This window comes from Geospiza fortis, unplaced genomic scaffold, assembly GCF_000277835.1.
Source record: "Geospiza fortis unplaced genomic scaffold, GeoFor_1.0 scaffold381, whole genome shotgun sequence".
Lineage (NCBI taxonomy): Eukaryota > Metazoa > Chordata > Aves > Passeriformes > Thraupidae > Geospiza > Geospiza fortis.
The window spans coordinates 4,814,441-4,834,208 of NW_005054348.1; the positions used below are offsets into that span (position 1 = coordinate 4,814,441).

Consider the following 19,768-nt stretch of genomic DNA (forward strand, 5'->3'; position numbering starts at 1 on the left):
GCTGAAACCAAGAGCTGTAAGTCTGATTTTGTCTCTGCTTATAACAGTGGCCATTGGATAATAAGTTCTGAAAACCATTTTCCTGACAAGCATTTTTTTCTATTTTATTAATATCCTGTGATCAAGGTTCAGTAAATCCACACCTCTGTAGGTGTTCCATCCTGTTACTCCTCTTCTTAATCTCACTAAAGAAACCCTTCTCAAACAATTTAGTTATCATGCTATGAAAGGGTGCACAGAATAAGTCAATAAATAAGTGGAATAGTGATAAATGAAACTGCATTTACATATTCTAATAGGAAAAACACTTCAAATAAGTATCATCTTAAAAAAAATTTTCAATTTGTATTCTGTTCTATTAAAGAAAAAAAAGACCCATATGGATCATTTGTGTAATTCCCGTATGTACTTCCTCAATATGTCATCTAAGTCTGAGTAAACATATCAAGGGAAATGAAAGGAAAATTCAGGGAGAACTTGTTTTCATGTGTCACACACCAGTACAAATCTGTAATTGAGGAAATTGAAGTCTAAAAAAGCAAAACAAAAGACAAAATGCAGTTCAGTTTAAGTACAAGTGAAACTGAACTTATCAGATTAGATAAATGCATAATCTGCTCATCCTCAGAGAGGAAAATCTGCTTGTGAGATCACCATTTGAAATGTGGCAAGTACAGACAATATATTAAATACCTAAGAGAAAAGTAAATAATGAAGCAATATTATATTTAATCTTGTTTCCCTTTTTATTTTAATTAAGGTAGTCTGCAGGATGCCAAGTATTTGGAACTATAACAAGTGCTACCTAATGATCCCCTATTACTCAGAATTTAATGAGAAGAGCCATATCCTCAATTCTGGCTTGAAAATTAGTAGACTGACAAGAAGGCATGAAAAAGTAGTCAATGAGAGCTGACTAAATATTTATATTGTCTGTTTGCACAGTCTGCATAGTCACCTGAGGGAATGTCTCCTTTTGATGACACAAAGGAAAGACAAAAGGAGCAACTTTAATTTGCACACAGGTCCCAAAGAGCAGGGGAAATCCCTCAGTTTATACTCTCTGCTAGATTGCCCAGGGGGTTTTGTCATGGGCATGTGAGAGTTATGATTAGCTACTAAAAACCCCAAGTATTTCTTGAACAGGATGGTGCACGCTAAATGGAGTAATTAAAAATACTGTAATGCAGTATTATTATATTTGATCAGCTATGCCTACAGTAAGGATTAAGAGCAATGCCCAGCACAGGCTAGCAAAAACCACTTTATTTGTTCTTTGCACCTATCAGGGCTGACAGCCCTGACTGAGGGAAAAGCAACCATCCCTCTTACCTGCATCATAAGATAGGCCAGCAAGCAGCAGAATCCTGCAACAGGTGCTTCCAGAGCTTGGAGCTCTTCCATCTCATCTTGAAGGTGAAAGCAGGCCAGAAATGTACTATACCGTTGCCTCTCCACGTCAGGCCCCTTGGCAAGCCACAGTATTTTCAAATTAGGTGTTCCACCTACAAAAGAAATCCATTATTTTATTTTGGCAGCAACAAGATGAAACATGTCTACCTCATTACAATCTGAAAGGAAATGACTGCTCTGGCAGGAAAGGAAATGAAATGCTCTTGGCAGTTGCCAGGATCACTAAGTCAAAAATAAAATGTATTTGACAAAACTTGTACATTTGAAAGAAAAAAAAATTAACAAAAAAATGGCCTATAATTTAAACCAAATTTATTGAATACAGGCATGTTTAAGCAGAGTGGACTAAATTCAACCCTTACAATAACATAGACAACCTTGAGACAGCAAGCATTTAACCTATGCAAGAGCAAAGTTTGCCTGCAAGTGTGTTCTTTCCCTTGGGGATGCACAGCATTAAATGGGGCTCACTTCATCGTAAAACAGTGATTCAGCAGAGACCCACCAGGTCTGTTTTTCTCTCTCTCTGCTGGAGTTAACATATCAGGGGTCCCTGAAGGATGCTCACACTGCCTCCCTCCTGATCACCTGTTTCAATGAACACCTCAGCCACTCGGTGGTGAGCAGGCACTCTCCACCAGGCACTGTGTGGCTCTGGCTCCTCTGCAGAGCATTCCAGTTTGAGAACAAAAACGGAGGGGATCTGGTGTTTTTCACTTCCTAAGCTACTGTATGAAACACTGTTGCAAACACACACAAAAGAACTGTCATCAGTTATGAATAATGGATCTTTCCAGACTTTCTCTAGTATCATTCGTGCTTGTCTCTAAATTCTTAATATTTACCCCATGCTGCCATCTCCCAGCTTGTGACACGTGTGGACTAATGCAAAATTTGCTCCTCATTTAAATTACATTTAATCTGTTATCAAAATAAACACTAAGGCACGTGAAATAACACACCAGTGAACTGGTTATGCCTGGGAATCTCAATAAAAGACAGAATCGTACCATAAAGTATGGTTGCTTCTGTAGTTAAATAAAATGAGGTGTGAATTTTAAATGTGGACTAATTAAGCTACATTTGGTAACACCTCTTCCTTTTTTATGTGACACGCAGCAGCTGCAGACCAGTTAGGAACACTTGGTGATAATAAATGGTTAAAGTGACAAGGTGCTGAAATCTACAGAGATGATGTTTATTTAGCCAGGAAAGCCCATTAACCAAATGGTACTAATCCTTTGGAGAGGGGGAAACCAGAAGAAAAGTTAGTACTGTCTTTATCTCCCTGATAGATGTTTCCTTTACTATTTTCAAAGCTAACTCTCCTGTCAAAAGTTTTAACCATAAAAAGAACTACTACCATAAAATCTGTACGTGTCTAACCTTATTTCTAAGGGAAATGTATTATTAAGAAAAAAAACCAGCTGCTTGATTGGAGGTAGAAATGCAGGAAAGAGATAAAATAAATAGTGGCAGTGAATGGGGTAGTACAGACAACACAGTAAGACCCACATTACTGGTTTTGAGATTGGAAATTGCTGCCTTAAGAAAAAAAAGAACAGCAGAGACTAACTTCCAGGAAGAAAATTAAATATAACATGCATGAAACAAAAAAAAGCCAACTTCTGCTACCAAGCCTAAGCAACGCTGATGTGTGAGACAAGCTGTACATGGGTAAACTCAAACAGTTTTGATGGTTTCTGCACATGAAGAGATACACCCAGAATCAGTCAAAAGAAAAGTTCTCTTTTGCATCCAGGGGCATAGCTGAAAACAGAAACCCTTCTTTCTTCAGAGTAAAACCATTAACTTCGTCAATGTTCAAGATTATAGATCTATACTGAGAGCGCTCAACAAAAAATTCAAGACATCTCTTCCATAAACAGTTTCTTCCACTTTCAGAAACATCTACTGCCTGGGAAAAGAGGGTACTGATAAATTATCAGTTATTTACTCTGGGAAAGAAAACCTGATGCTGTCTCCTTTAGGAACACACCAACAAAAGGCACTTTTTTTCTGAAGAGTTCTCTTCTTCAAGTAATAAAATTCCATGTAATACCCAAGACTAATCTATTATATCAAATGAAAGATAAGTAAAAAAAAGAAACAAATATCCTAAAGTTTAATCACTGTACCACCATAAATGCAGTCCACAGCACATCTAATATTCATCTACAGTAGACCCTCAGAATGTTCTCTGCTTTACGTATATCCTTACTACATTATTTACAGTAATTAGAAAACATTTCTGAAATAGAAATGTACTTGGAGAGGCAAGAGAAATATTTAATTTTCTCAACATGTCTATACATTTACGAAATTAACCTGAAAAACAACCGAAACTGAGTAACAAAAGGAAAACACTCCAAAACATATTTATACGTACCTAACTGAAACACCTTTACTATAAAGACTAGTAATAATAGAATTATCTGTTGGGGTTGTAGGAACCGCAATTTCCCATGAATTACACAAACATATGCAAACATAATTACTCTCAACGGGCACAAAATTGTGTGAAAACCATATTCAGCACTATGTGAACTGCAGTCCTCAGGAATCTCAAGAAGAGGAGCTTTAAAAAGACCTCCATGGAGGTGAGATATTACTTGCCTAAACAGAAAAACAGACAACCCATGAATTAAAAAAAAAAAAAACAAGGACAAATCACTTTCTACCTTTTTCCTTTATACTCACACATTTAATACCATTATCATATAGAAAGCAGCATGAGAAACAAAAGCATTTCAATGGACTACATAAACATTTATTTCATCTGTTTGAATTTCAATAATCGATTTATGGATATGCAATACATGCAAAAGTTGTGGAATGCATGAATTCTATTATACCATTTAACTCAACACTTAAAGGTGATCCTCACATTTGTAGCAACTTTAAACACATCATTACTGAGTATATAGATGTATAATAGTAAATGTTCATGTATATTTGAAGTAATGACTATTGAAATTTTATTTTATAACACCACTAATAGAACTTTAATACTTCTTCATTTTTACATGCTCATGTAAATACCAAACAGTAAAAATAAGTTTATAAAAATGTACTTGCTAGGAACAGTCAACAGTAACTTCTCAACAACTGTGGCTGAAAAACTCAAATGCCAATTAAATCTGACCATTAAAGACAGAGACAGCACTTTGAACTTAAACATATTCATGACACATTCATGAAGGATGCAATGATTAGAATAATGAAAGTACATCCAAACTCTGTAATATGAAGCTACAGTATCCTATGCATTGTCAGAAATAAAATGAACAGCAGAATCTATACATTTCCAGCAAAGACTCTATAATTTTTTCTATTCCACATAAACTGCAGACATATCAAATATAGCTGCTATGTTCACAAGATATGGATGTGAAACAGTATTTTCCTAGATCATGGATCTTCTACACAAAATTTATTTGCCAGTGACACTTTCTATCAATATAAGTGCTGCTCTGTCAATGTGTGTAAATCATAATCATATTCATTCAAGTGTAAAGAAACATTCTAGAAGGAAGAGACACAGACAATGCAAGCAAGCACAGATGCTAATTCAGAAGACTGTTTCTCAAAAATAAAAAATATAGTTAATACGTACTATATTTTAAATATATTTTAAGTTATCATCTTACTTACCATCCTGCCTTTAGGATTCGATATTTCGTTTTTAAAAAAAGCTAACATTCAGTCTATCACCTGCAACATTTCCAGATGCAAGGTACTTCTGCTGTTTTATACACACACAAAATTAGTAGGAATTCTACATTTTTTTTAAGATTAATGCAAAATTTAAAGTATTTATCATAATGTACACTATAGTTTAAAGTTCACAGTTTCTTTAGACTTTTTGATCTAAATCAAACTGGAAGAGAGTCAGGATTTTCCACATATTCTCAATACAGCTCTAAGGTAGTTTTGATGATCAGGTTATCAGCTTTTTCCAAAAAAAAAAAGAAAAACAAAAAAAAAACCTTCCCAAATTAATTGCACTTTTTATGTTTCAAATCGGTTTTTGACAAAATTCTTTTTTGTCTTTTTGAGTAAACTGATATTGATTGACAGCCTTGAACTCTAACTTCCTGAAACAACTTTAAATTTAGCTCTAAATATGATCCCTGTCTGAAAAATGTGATGTGCCGTAGAGAACCTTATTTGGTGAATTAGAAAGTCATGCTGTGGAAAATCAAAGATGCATGAGCGAATGTAAGGCATACAAATATGGACTGCAAAAATTTTAGAAAAATATTTGTCCGCTGAAGGAATGACAACAGAGCACTAAAAATAAACACTAAAAGTCCTCCTCCCATTTTTTAATAGTCTGCTTGAACAGCCTGAGTTAGTAAAGATTGTATCTGAGAAGACTCTGTTTTTATAAACTCCACTTATGTGGTTGCTATAAACAAACACACTCACAATCCTGTTTATTGTCAACATGAAGGTGGGTTCTATGTGTTGTATATTTGCACAGCTATAGAACCAGAGTACATGAGATTAAGCACATTCTCCAGAAAGGGAGGAAGGAAGTATACTATCTGGCAGGGAAAATGTCACAACAGTAAATACAGTATATTTGCCAGACAATTTGAAATGTAACTACATAGGTACAGTTTATACTTTGTTGAGTTTTGTTTCCTTGTTTTGCAGCATGTCCCCAGACCACTGTATGCTGAAATAAAACATTTGCTCAGGACGAACTGATCAATTTTCACTCTGCATACTCATATTCCATTTGAAAAATCTCACAGCCATTTCTTGCTATCATAAAGCCAATTAGATAATCACTCTCCTAATATTGTGTCAAGGGTACCGGACAGCGAAAGTGCTGCATATCAAATAAAAACTTTGTCTATATAACCAATCTCTTTCTGAACAGTCCATTAAAAACGATTTTGAAAAGGATGACATCTAAAAAGCAACTGATTTTCCTTCATCTTTGATTTCAAAGACTCTCATTGAATATATGTTTCAAATTTGAAGATAAATATGCAATCTTTGGATACTGAAAAAGAAAATTTACGATAAATTTACAAAGAAGTGCCTGCATGTCAGCTTCTGAATTTGGATTTAGACCATATCAGTACAAAGACTGCTACAGAAGGCTCTGGATGCTGAGGGAAGATGTGCTGGTAATTACTCTCCAAAAACTGAGTAGATAGATAGTAACTTTTCTTAGCAAGACATCAACGAAACAAATAAATTTCATATGAAAGACTAGAAAAATCCCTGAGCTGCTGATCCATTTGCTAACAGATGACAGAGAGAGAGAGAGACTGTGAGATCAAGGATGACTACAACTGCATGGACAAATGAACACTTAGAACAATTTTCCCCTTGACATAATAAAATTGTTTACTTCCCATCCTAAACTTATACTGCATGATACAATTGTATATATATATAGAGAGAGAGAGAGAGAGAATTATATATATACAGTGCTCAATCTTTTCACTGAAATGTATGATACTTCCTCATAAATGTAGCACATTTCTCATAACTCCAATTTCACTAAGAGTGCTCATTAATGTGTTTTTTTTTACCAAAGGGAAGAGGATAAAACCACACAATATACTTAAGAGAGCAGAAACAGCTTCACAGAAACAGCCCAATTTTTTTTTTTTATTAAAAGCTAGAATCTCTCTCTGGATTGTCAGAGATTATATAAAAATGACTCCTTTTTACATTCTCCACTGTTCTCATTAACACAATCTGTCAAACAGCTTAATGGATGAGTTTTAATTTGGACCCACACACCACCTATCCTGGCCTCAGAGCAGTATTTAGAACTTCTAAGAAATTGTCTGCATTTTAGAACTGATGTTTCAATTAGCACTGGGTTTAACAAGACCCTGCAAAAACCCTGTATCTCAAAGCTGAATCCTATTATAATTACAAAAGGTAATTAAAAGCAGCTACAAGAGTGCAGCTCTTTAGCTCCTTGTTCTCCACAGTCATCCTGGATTCTGTATCAAACATATGATGGATTGTCCCACCTCATTTAGTGAAGTGGTTCTTTCAGTTTGGATTTATACGCATTTTTATTCTACCTGTAACAGAAGGTTGTACAGGTTGTATCAGGTCCGGCTGCTTGAGAGGATTTCCAAAATAGACAAACCACTCTTTTACCGAAGGACAGGTTCCACCTAAAAAAGACAGAATTGGATCAGGAAGTCAAATGCAAGTATTGACACTACTGTAACAGCTGGAATAAGCTGTGATCAGGATTCTAAACAGAAGGCACTTCTTGATGACTTGTTTGCTCAGCTTTAGAAACAAACCAAGAAAAAATTGTTTCAGTATCTTTATGACAAATCATCAGAACAAATAAAGAGAGTTTCAATTACCTACTATAAACATGAGTTTGGACTGGGGAACTGCAATCAAAACTGTAAATACAAGAGTCTGTGGAAAACATTCTGAAACAGGCTTAGGCTTTCCCACTACAAGGCAGCTCAGGAGGCTCTGGAGGCATGTGGCATAGCTCAGGGACCTGCATGAGCTACCTCAGTCTCTCAGCATTGTCATGCTGCCACATAGCCAGGCAGAGCTTAATATGATTCACCTCCCAACTTGCCCTGACGTTTCCTGTATCAGGGTTTGAGCCAAAATCTTAATAGGGAGGCCTTGATGGCTATTTGAAAGCTGACAGCAATGGAGTCATACCACCATCAGATGCAGAGCTTCTATAGCCCATTGTTCCAGACCTTTTGTCGAGCATAAAGGAATTGTTTATACATAATACTTCAAGTGGCTTTCCTAGTCCCTAACCTGAAACCTGCTCAGCCCCCCTAAAGATGGCCCTTAAATTAAAAATTTAATTTAAGGACTTCAGGAATTGTGCATCTAACTACTTGATGCTTAAAGAAACCCAAACAAACCAACCCACAGGAAAAAAAAAATCATGCATTTAAGAATTTTTGAAATGCAGACTATCCAATTTACAAGAACCAGCTCAAAATCATTCAAATGCAAGTCGTCATTTAAAAAAACCAAACAAACATAGAATCGGTGCTACTATCAACGGTGTTTTGCATTTTGTCCACATTTTGGTTATGGTACCCAAGTCATAGTGCCCTAAATTTCCTCTCTGTGGTCTGGTAAACAGTATGAATTAAAGAGATTTAGCTAATCCTGGGCACTTGGAGTAGAGTTTTCAAATATTTCCTTTTTTTCCCTTGTCCCTTTCCAGATTCACAGGATTGCATCTCTAATTTCTTCCGTCTCTCAACCAATACTGAAGCCATTATCCTTTAAAAATCCTGCCTTTTATCACCAATTCCAAACTCCCTAAAATTTACTGCACAAGTATTTTTGATGCCATGTGAACCCTAATCAAAAACCTCCCCTAGATTAAACCAAACCAAACAAACCTTTCCAACATGTCATTTCCTTGTCCACCCAAAAAGGTTTTGTCACACAATTTCCTGATCTCACTCATAGCCCAATGCTGGAGATAACTGTTGACATGAATGAAAAAGTAGTGCGCTATGGTGCAAGGGAAGAAATTCCTCAGATGAATTTCTAATGTCAGGGGTAAGAGAAGCGAAAAAGAACACTATAAAATCTGTTTTACAACCCTGCTTCTTCCTACCTTCCTTCCTTCCCCATGGACCTGCAGCACAAACTCCCAATAAAGATGAAGGACTGAAGAACCAACACATGGAGTATTGAGAGACTGTGTTACATATGACTTGCCATGCTTATCTGTTCAAAAACCAATGACATTAAAAATAAAATTTAAAATCCCTACACTGGAGGGGGGAAGAGTCTTAAACTGTACATTCCAATAGCTGAATAATCTCACATCTTGATTATAAATCATTGTCTATGATAACGTTATTTCATGAACAAAATCCTTCCATTAAATAACCCAAAGTCACTTTCGGAAACATTCTGATGTTTTAACATTAAGTTTTAAGATTTAGTGTGTGGATTACTCTGCTTTATTCAATTTATCCAGCTCAGTCAGACTCCTAAATTTTAGCCTGGTTTCTTAAGGAGGCAAACATAATGCAATTAGGACATCTATCTTATAATTAATTCATGGATGCACTGCTCTTGCTTCAACTAAATCTGCCAAAGGAGAAGTGATTTCAAATGGATTTCAAAAGTCCTAAACAGTTTGTGAAACTGAAGACTCAGCTGACAGAGGGATTCTATTAGGGCGCCAATTGAAAGAAAGGCAGGAAAGTCAACTTACCTGTTGTATACAAACAAACTGAGTGGCAAATCAATACACAAATAGCTGTAGAAAAGCTAGAGATGAGACAAAAGGTAGATGGGATTTGGGAAGGGCAGGAAGCAATAGGGAACATGCTTAGGAACACCATATACTGCAGGAGGGAGTTTTAAAGGACATGAGGAGAAGTTAAGATGGTATAAAGAAGCATGGAAATAGAATAACTTTGCTGATGAGAAGCACTGCTCTTCATGAGTTCCACAACTCACAGAAAAACATATCAAAATGTGTCTTGATTCTAAATACCAGTGAGAGATTATTTTTGACATCAACCATTGAACTCATGCACAGTAAAAAGGGAAGTTGATAGGAAATCTACAGTTTCATTCTTTTAATGTTTGTGAATGTAGGTACAGGACATAGCCCCACATCAGCTGAGTGCTTTTCATTACTATACTGAGTGCTTTTTATTACTATTAGTAATAAACACATATTACTGTTCACATAAACAGCCAAATAAATACAGGTGAAAGCAAGGTCCTGCAAACTGACAGCCTATTGACATACCAAGAACAAAGTGGAGGTATGATTTCTAAATGTCAACCCTCTCTGCATGGAAATGTCTTGGGGAAAAAACCCCTAATGTTTTTCCCCACAAAGCATATAAAGAATATCACCAATTAAATAAAAGTTCCTTTGTTTAAATAGATTCTGAATGACCTGTGAAAGCACCTAAGGTAAGCTTCAACTATGTGCAAACCACGAGACAATTGGAAAATGTTGTTAAGTGTGTTCCTCTATACCTGCAACAACCCCAACTCTTTTGAGCGGTCACTGGTGATAACTGGCAAAAATTCTGCTAAGGAACTGGTTTTGACAGTGTCAAAGCAAGAATCAGTCTGGCCTGCTAATGTTAGAACTGGGAGTGATGCCAGGACTTCGAGGAGCTGGCCACAGGCTCAGGCTATATTACATAATCTCCTAATTGGCAATGGACATGCAGGTGCAGGTATTTTCATGGACTGTGTTAGTGCCAAAACCTGCTGGCTTTGTTCTGAACCCTCTGCACACATAAGAAAGCTTGGCTGGCCTATCAGGGTGTATTATTTACTGTTAGTTTTCCCTCCTACTTGAATTTTTCCAGAAGTACTTTTTCTCAGAAAGACCCTTAAATGTTGACAATTTCTATCACTGTATGCAATATTTCACATATTGATCAGAATGGCTCAATTAATTATAAATGCACTTTTGAAATACACAGACAACAAATGCCATGTTGTCAGAATCATCATCAGCACCCTATTTATTTCTGTAGGGTCAAAAATAAGGCTGTGATTCTCCAACACTTCCATGAGTAAAGGTACACGCACCACACACCAAACTATACCAAAGGCAATGTTATATAAGCAATTGTTTCAGCAGCTCTGCTATATTTTACAGGCAGGCACTGATTTGCTCATTCCCATTCCCTGCCATTCCCTCGGGGTGTTTCAGCACAGCTGGTTGTGGCTACACAGAGCCAGATAGGGAAACAGACCAGGTTTACCTGACTACAAAAAAGGCAGGGAAGAGAGACAGAGGCTATTTTCAGTTTCTCAAACTAGGCCACCACACAGCTGCACAAACAGCTGCAACAGCACAACTGAGACAATGTGCAAGGATTGAAAGGAGTGGCTGTGCAAGAAAATTATTTAAAGTGGCACTGATAGCAAAAGCAACACATCCCACCATGGCTTCAGGCAAAGTGGCATGGTATGGGCCAATGGCTTCAAAGGATATGATATTCTGCTCCTATGGATTGGTGGGTCTCTTAAGCACCTTTGGAAATCACAATCTAGACATTCATAACTAACAGTCTCTTGTTTCAGAGTAGGGCAAACAGTTCACATTAGCTTTAACCTGTTCTTACTAAAACTGTAACCACTGCTTTTACTAAATTTTGGCTGCTTTGCCAATTAGCAGTAAGTAATCTGCAAACTGCAAGTGTAGAGTAAGTCAAATTAGCTTCAAATGTGCTACATCAGCAGCTGTAAAATGGTGGCAGACTCCACATGGATTAATTTAATTCGTTGTCTTGTTCCAGTAAACTCTTTTATAATGCTAATCCAATGTCATTCTACATGATACTACAACCTACAGACAGTGTAGACTACTTCTTCCCATCCTGTTCCTTATCAAATTACAAAAACCAATCAACTTGATCTCATCTGAGGGAAACTGGCAAAGGATTCTACTTACTTCGTAAAGAACAAACCTTTGTAGGTCTAGCAGTGAATCCATAAAAACTAATGCTTACGCATACCTATGCATACCAATACAGACTGTGACTAATGATCTACACTCTTGACTTAGAAGCAACTATACACTGGAATAAAAAAACAACTCATGAGCTACTAGGAAGGGACATGGTTAAAGCAGTTAGAGGTAGACACATGCATTGAAAATGCAGATTTAATAGAGGCACCCATCCAGACACAATCTACCTACCTTTCTCTGGAAGGGTTAAGGCCTGATTTTCTAAATGACGGCTTAGTTTAGAAAATTATCACTAGAATTGGAAGCCTGAACTGAGAATAAATAACCCATGATATCTGTGGTTTTATTCTAAAACCACTTCCTTAAAAGAAGACAACTTTCACATTAAAATTTCATTTTCAATATGACTCTAAATAAACGTTTCTGTATTTCAATTCTAATCTTCTCTGAGTACTAAACCCACTGTAACACAAATGCTAACCTCCCTACTACCCTGCCATCTTGCAGCAACAACTGTTAATTAGGAATTTTGGCCTGGGTGTTTCTGAAAACATCAATGAATATCCTGCTGTTTAGATGAATAAGTAAAAACCAACCAAGTTATAATTATCTACAAAATTTGGAGGCAGTACACCAAAAAATGAAAAATGACAGATGTGCATGATTACTGCTGGGATTTTTGTTATTCTCTCCAAATTGCTATGTAAACTCTGATTCAGTTTTCCTATTATGGCACAACTTCAACCTCTGGCTGCTGAGTGCAATCATGTACTTAATTACCTTTTTGTGCCTTTCTAAGCAAATAGTTCGAATATTAGGTTTGATGGCGGTGCACTTTCATCAATAAAATGTAAAGCAATTGCCACGGAGAAATCAACACATTCAAAGCAATAAAGTTCAGTACACTTTTAATTTTCAACTCACTGGCTGAAAGACACTGTAAAGATAACACTTAACTAATGGAAGTCTTAAGAACATGAAATTGGTCCAAGGATGTGAATAAAGAACTCTCTGTCTTCAAGGAGATGAATGCAAGCACAGATATAAGTAACTGCTACCGAATCTGTTTATACCACTGGATAAGGAAATCATATTTTCTAGCATTTGGATGAAAGAACTAATAATAGCTGGCATGACTACTTGCATTTGTATTATTACAGTAACTGTATTTGACTGCTCTGAAAATTGCAGACTTAAAATCAACAGAAGGTAAAACTTTAACAGTGCATTATTGTTCTGTAAAAGTGTATTACAACTCACTAATTCATCGAGAGCCACACTTACCCAAGAACATTTGGTTTCATATACCTTCAAACTTCCAAAAATCTTGTAAAGACCATTGCTTTGCTCAATTTTTCGGTCATTAACAACTTTCACAACCTCCCATTTAGCAAGGAAAAAAGCTCCAATTTTTAAAAATCACTTTAAAAGAACTGAAATAGAGCAGCATATAGAAAAAGCCCCAGAATTTCACAGTTTCTCTTGCTTCCATAAGAATTACATTTCAGCTGCTCGGAGTTTTTAATCCTAAATGCATTTTCTATCCTAAATGCTGAGAAAGCCGCTGAAGCAATGAATTCAAAATTTCATATTTCAAAATTGAAAGTACAATGGTGTAAGTAGTTTAATACTTACCATTTCCAGACTCCAACAAGATAGAATAAATATGCTGACGAGCAGGGCGGTAGATAAGTGCCTGTCCAGGAATCTCTGTATCATAGTCATCTTCCAAGGAGTTGCTGCACTCAATCTCTCCATGACTCAGGATATTGAAGATTGAATAATTTTCAGATTGGATATGCTGTTCTTTAGCTAACTGTTAGTTCAAAGAAGGAAGAAGGCATTATCACCAAAATCAAGAAGAATCAAAAAGTAACAAAATGTATTCACTGTTTGAGGAAATAGATATTTCTCTATCAGTAGAAATGGAGGGAATAGCCAGGGAGGGAACAAGTGCTTTTTCAAGTAACACCAATATAGTATATTTTCAGACATCCATCTTTTTGTGGAGAGGAATCCCCAGGAAATCCCCTTTCTTAGCCCCTCCTTTAATTCTTAAAATTTAAGAGCTTGAACAACAGTTTTCTAGAAAGTAATTATTCTCAAAATTAATCATGAATTCCAGCATAGCTGCCCTCCTTTGGTCACCTGAAAATGCATCTTCTTTCTTTAAACAGTGAGTGAAATCACGACAAAATGCAAACTTTCAATTTTATTGCAAGACGAACTATATAAGACAGCTGTATTTCTTTCCTGACCTGACTTGGTGTAGTTTACATTCTGGTAAAATTAGAATACTTAATTTCACCACACTTTTACGTTGCAACAGCTCTCCACTGTGAAAAGAAATGCCATATCTACTCTAGTGAGGAAAACCAGGTCTGCAGGCATGTTGCTGAACAGCAGAATTAACAGCATCACCCAGGCTGCACATTAACCACACACTGGATGCAGACACATCTGGCTACAGCAGCTGGCTACAGGCAGCCTCAGTACCAGCAGGGTCTTCTAGGTGAGAAAGCAACAAAGATGCTCTCAGCATCATTCTGAGCCCATCAGCACAGAATTGCAACCAGTAACACTGGCAATCTGGATTGGTCAAGTGCACAGACAGACAGACTTTCTACTGCACAATCCCAGACCAAAACTTGGGGTATTTAAACAGCTGAGCAGAGTGAATATTTCCATGGGGTGCCACTAACAAATTCTCCAGGACCTGTGCCATATGGTGAGCAGGCACTGACGTTTCTCAGCTCTGCATTCCCTGTGTGTGTTGTGCCAGTTGTACTATTTGGGTTGTGCCATCCGGCTGAAGCTACCACAGATTCTTTCACCAGGAGTTACTGGACCACTGGCCAGAAACAAATTCACCATTTCTGCAGAATTCCAGTATCTGCAAACCCAGGAACTCAGCAGGTCAAAGCTGCAGGAATTCACTGGGTAATTAGTGATCAAAACTAATTCTACTAAAATGTCATACTTTCTGTGTACAGCGTCAATCAACAGAGCACTTATACAATAAATTAAAGGCTTCCCTGCAAGAAATACTTCAATATTTCTAATATGTGTAAACAATGAAATCCTATCAAGTATACTTTTGTATCAAGTATTTCTAAGCATGATTTTAATGAAGCACTGAATTATTGCACAGAAACCAGCCACAGATGAGACCATCAACAATGCTAGCTTATTGCAATTTGCCAATAAGCTACACATCCTTATGTACTGAAAAAACTACAAGCTGATTTCAAAAGTATTGCTGTATTCAATGTCTGTATCTTGAAAAATATTTCTGATTCATACCTAGATCCAGCTAGGAAGTTATGCTCTTCTGAGAGAAGCAGCAACATGAGGCTGTGCCCTCATGGTGGGAATTGAGCTTTGTGTGCCATTTATGTGAAGCTCAGACAATGTGCAAGGTAAGCAGAACTACATATGGGTTTCAAAATATGAAGCAAAGCACACACATTACATATACAAATATTTGAACACTTGTAACAAAAACAAAAGAAAAGTTAACACGTCTAACATTTTGACTGTAAATTCCTTGGCCCAGGGACTGGCTTCATGTAGGATTCTTGCAGCAACAGGCAGGCATTCTTCAATGGAGTTTCTAAACATTATTATTTTATTAGAGCAGTAGCTCAGCATGATGCTTCAGAACTTCTACCCTTCAAATGAAAGACCAAGCCAAGAAATAATGACCATTTGTCATGAAGACCACATGGTACATTCTCTTAAGGAATAAGGATATTGCCACTATTGTCATGGCCATAATCCAACCTAGATAATTGCATTCTGGCTGTTTATTCCTTGCACTTCAAGCAGAAAGAGATTTTTCAACATCTTATTATGATGTATGGCTGCTGATTTTTAAAAATCTCTTCTATTTAACTACAACAGTCAAAAGTGATATGTACTGTAGCTATGTGTGGTGAATATAAAAACCCAAATATATCTACAGTTTAGCTGAAATGAGCACTGCATAGGTTACAATGCAGTTATAAAATGTTTTATAGTCTTTCTAGAAAGCAAAATGTAAATTATATTGTTACTTTAGAGTAACGTGAGGAAACAAAAAATAGTTTTAAAGAAAATGCTCAAGATAAGCAAGAGAAAGAAAAAAAAAGCTTCTGTGTTTGAAGTCTACAAGGACCTAATAAAACAGGGAGTAACAGATGGCTAATATAGGGTCTAAAATACACTTCCTTGTATAGATTTTTTAAAAAATCTCAATATGCTATCTTAATTGTCACGAATTGACAGAATTGTACTCTAGACTTTCTACTGTACCCTAAACTCTGATGCAAGGTAGCACATTTTCTATTAGCCAGGTACACCACCCTAAGCTAATATATCCAATTTCCCAGAGGGACTCAATCTGCCTTACCATATCTCACCCCAGCACCAGCGCATCCCTGTCCGTGTGGGATGCCATAACTAAAACTTGCTACTGCACCCCTGCCCTTTGGGAATTAATAAACCTATTGAAGCGCTTTTGGGTCATTCAGGGACAATGAAAACAAGGATAATTTAACCTGAACCAAAAATGAGAAAATACAGACTCATTGCATTTGACACGGTCCTATACAACATCCTTGTCCCTGAACTGGAGAAGCATGGATTTCACAGATGGACCTCTTGGTGGATAAGGAACTGGTTGGATGGTCACACTGGAAGAGTTGTGGTCAATGGCTCGATGTGCAAGGGGAGGCCAGCGACAAGTGGTGTCCTCGGGGGTCATTACTAGGAACAGCACAGCTTAACATCTTTGCCAGGAACACAGACAGCGGGATTGAGTGCTCCCTCAGCAAGGTGACACCAGGCTGTGTGGTGCCATCCACATGCAGGAGGGAAAGGATCCATCCAGAGGAACCTGGACAGGTGGGCCTGTGCAAACCTCACCAATTTCAACAGGGCTGAGTACAAGATCCTGCAGCTGGGTCAGAGCAATCCTGACCACAAATACAGGCTGGATGGGGAACGGATTGAGAGCAGCTCTAAGAAAGGCTTTAGGGTGCTGCTGAGTAAGCAGCTTGACCTGTGAGCTTGACCAGCAACATGCACTAACAGCCCAGAAAGCCAGTTGAACCCTGGGCTGCATCCAAGGCAGCGTGACCAGCAGGGCAAGGAAGGGGATTCTCCCTGTCTCCTCTGCTCTGGTGACACCCTACCTGCAGTGCTGTGTCCAGCTCTGACATCCCCAGCACAGGAAGGACTTTGACCTGTTGGAGTGAGTCCAGAGGGCTGCAAAGATGATCAGAGGGCTGGAGCACCTCTGCTATGAAGACAGGCTGAGAGAGCTGGAGTTGTGTAACTGGAGAAGAGAAGGCTCTTGGAGACACCTTAGAGCAGCCTTCAAATACCTAAAGGGGGCTACAAAAGAGCTGAAGAGGGACTTTTCACAAGGGTCTGTAGCGACAGGATGAGGAGAAATGGATTTAAAGCGACAGAAAGTAAGTTTAGCTTAGATATTAGGAAGAAGCCCTTTGCTGTGAAGGTGGTGAGGCACTGGCTTAGGTTGACAAGAGAGGAGTTGGATCATCCCTGGAAGTATTCAAGGCCAGGTTGGATGGGGCTCTGAGTAACCTGGTCTAGTGGAAGTCTCCCTGCTCAGGGCAGGGGTTTGGAACTAGGTTATCTTTAGTCCCAACCTCAACCATTCTATGACTCCATGACATGATTCTGTAGGAGTTTCCATGTCTCCACCACAAGCAATTTCAATTTCTGCATTCTTAGCACAGCTACCTTTGATACCTCCACTGCAAGGCACAGCCAAGCAGATCACTGACCAGCTTATGGCTGACCTGTGGGTTCTCAAAGTAAAAACCAAGTCAATACATAAATCATATTAACATGGGAAATCATATAATACATGGGAAGTACATTTCTGTGTCCAGCTGCTGGCCTAGAGAGGAGCTGCTCCCCATTACATGACCTACCTGACATTTCAAAAAGAGAGAAACTACTTTTTATTAAATGTGCTGCATCTGTGCTCATATTAATGCATGCAATAATCATAACTGAGGCTCTACTTAACAGACAAAAGATTCTTGCACAAGCAAATTTAAATCAATAGGATTGATGTACTCATTACTAACTTCCACTAATTAGTCATGGCAATGAAGTGATCATTAAGCTTTAAAAAACAAGTTACCTGAAAGATTTCTTTATCTTGACAGAGAGCTGATTGTTGTTGAAGGGATAACATTTGACAATTTGTTTCATTGGGAGGAACCCATGGAGACTGCTGCCCAGGCAAAAGGTAGGAGTTCACTCCTCTGCAGAGCAACGTCTTGTCTGATCCCAGAGGTAGAATCTCTTCCAAGTGTTTCAGGCTGCTGTATGAGCATGGAATTTTTGAGATGTAATTTGCTACAGACAGCAATATGTTTGTTCTTCTGTTGTAGCTGCGGTTCCTGTGGGGACTGTTGGTTAAACATTTGTTCCAAAATCCCTCCAACATGCTTTCTGGAACAATATCATTGCCAAGCAAGCACGCAAAGAGAGGAAGATGTGTCAAACTAATACCCAGCACACGGCAAAGAACTTCTCGAGAGTACATAACAGTGACCAGTCTGTCCAAACGGAGGTTCTCAATGGAAAAGTAGGGACATGTGTCATAGATGAGGTAGTCACTATCTTGCCCCAGAATTCCTATACAGTTGTGCTGCAAACCATATGCAGCCACCTCAAAGTCTCCTTCTTGCAACGTGCAGACTGTTTTTTGACCGAGTGATTTCAGGGCATAACGTGTAAAAGTAGGCAGAGCTGAAGGAAGAACAAACATTTCTCTCCCTGGCTGTTTCCTGTGAGTCTTGATAAACTGAAATAATCTGGCTATTTCCTCAGTATTCTTCATCCTCCGTTTGATCCACTCATCTCTCTTTTTCTCTTCTACCACCCCGTCGAAGTAAAACACCAACTTGATACCAGCTGCCATAAAAGCATTGATAAAATCCTCTAAAATGGCAAGGTACTCCCGCCACTGGCCACCGCACACCCAGGATTCTGGAGTGTACCAGCGTCTAACACAACTCATGGCATCTACCACGATAACAGGTGGGCAGTCAGGATGATCAATGCGATGCTTTTCTGCCATTTCTCTCAGATCTACCGTTTGGCACGCATCAGGGCAAACTCTTGCCACAAATCCCTGCAAGCCTCTAACACCCATGGCTGATCTCCAAAAGTCACAGCAGTCTGAAAGAAGAGAAATAAAAACAACATTCTAAGATGCAATACTGGAAAACAATGAAATTCTACAGTAATATTTTTAAAAGCTGCTTGGAAACAGAACTGTTATTTTTCTGCTTTTGCTGATAGTTCATTGCTGTATCCCAGCTTTTAACGATTTGAAACAGTTTACTTCTCCTCTGCAAACCAAACATAGGTACACATTCATTTTCCCTTCCATTTCTGGCTTTTGTATCAGTGAAAAATATAAGTATCAAGAGATTCTGGTAAGTATGACCGAACAAAATTCACTCATTTATTCATACTGAATGAGTAAGGCTGGAAGGAACCACATGTCCAACCTCCCTGCTCCAGCAGGGCTACCCCAAAGCACACAGCACAGGATTGCGTTTGGATGGTTCCTGAGTATCCCCAGTGAGGGAGATTTCAGGTTAATAGCGTATAGAGAAGTACACAATACAAGAAAAACGAGGATAGATTTTGCTCTTTTATTAAGAAATATACATGCTTATGGTATTCAAAAGGTAAAGAAAGGAAAGTGAGTTTACAAAGTACAATGAATAGAGAGCTTTTAAAAGCATTCCCGAAACCTATCAGTTAAAGACAGAGTTCAGAATGCCACCCTCTTTGATCACAGTTTGGTTTCGGAAGGACCTCGCAGGGTGCGGGGGGCCGCTGCGCGCAGCCCCGGCTGGGCCGAGCCCCCCG

At 38.1% G+C, this 19,768-nt stretch overlaps 1 protein-coding gene across 2 annotated transcripts in view; it reads right to left on the bottom strand.

Moving 5' to 3' along the window:
• The window catches only part of FAM120B (family with sequence similarity 120B), a 47,007-nt gene extending 27,943 nt beyond the window's left edge, over positions 1 to 19,064 (bottom strand). For both annotated transcript variants that reach the window (XM_005423217.2, XM_031058790.1), the window contains exons 1-4: positions 18,021 to 19,064; positions 13,499 to 13,679; positions 7,476 to 7,571; positions 1,333 to 1,505 (exon numbers count right to left, since the gene is read on the bottom strand). In XM_005423217.2, the coding sequence (XP_005423274.1) occupies positions 1,333 to 1,505; positions 7,476 to 7,571; positions 13,499 to 13,679; positions 18,021 to 19,040 (1,470 nt within the window). In that variant the 5' untranslated portion in view covers positions 19,041 to 19,064. The remainder of the gene's footprint in view (positions 1 to 1,332; positions 1,506 to 7,475; positions 7,572 to 13,498; positions 13,680 to 18,020) is intronic.
• Between the last annotated feature and the right edge of the window lie 704 nt (positions 19,065 to 19,768).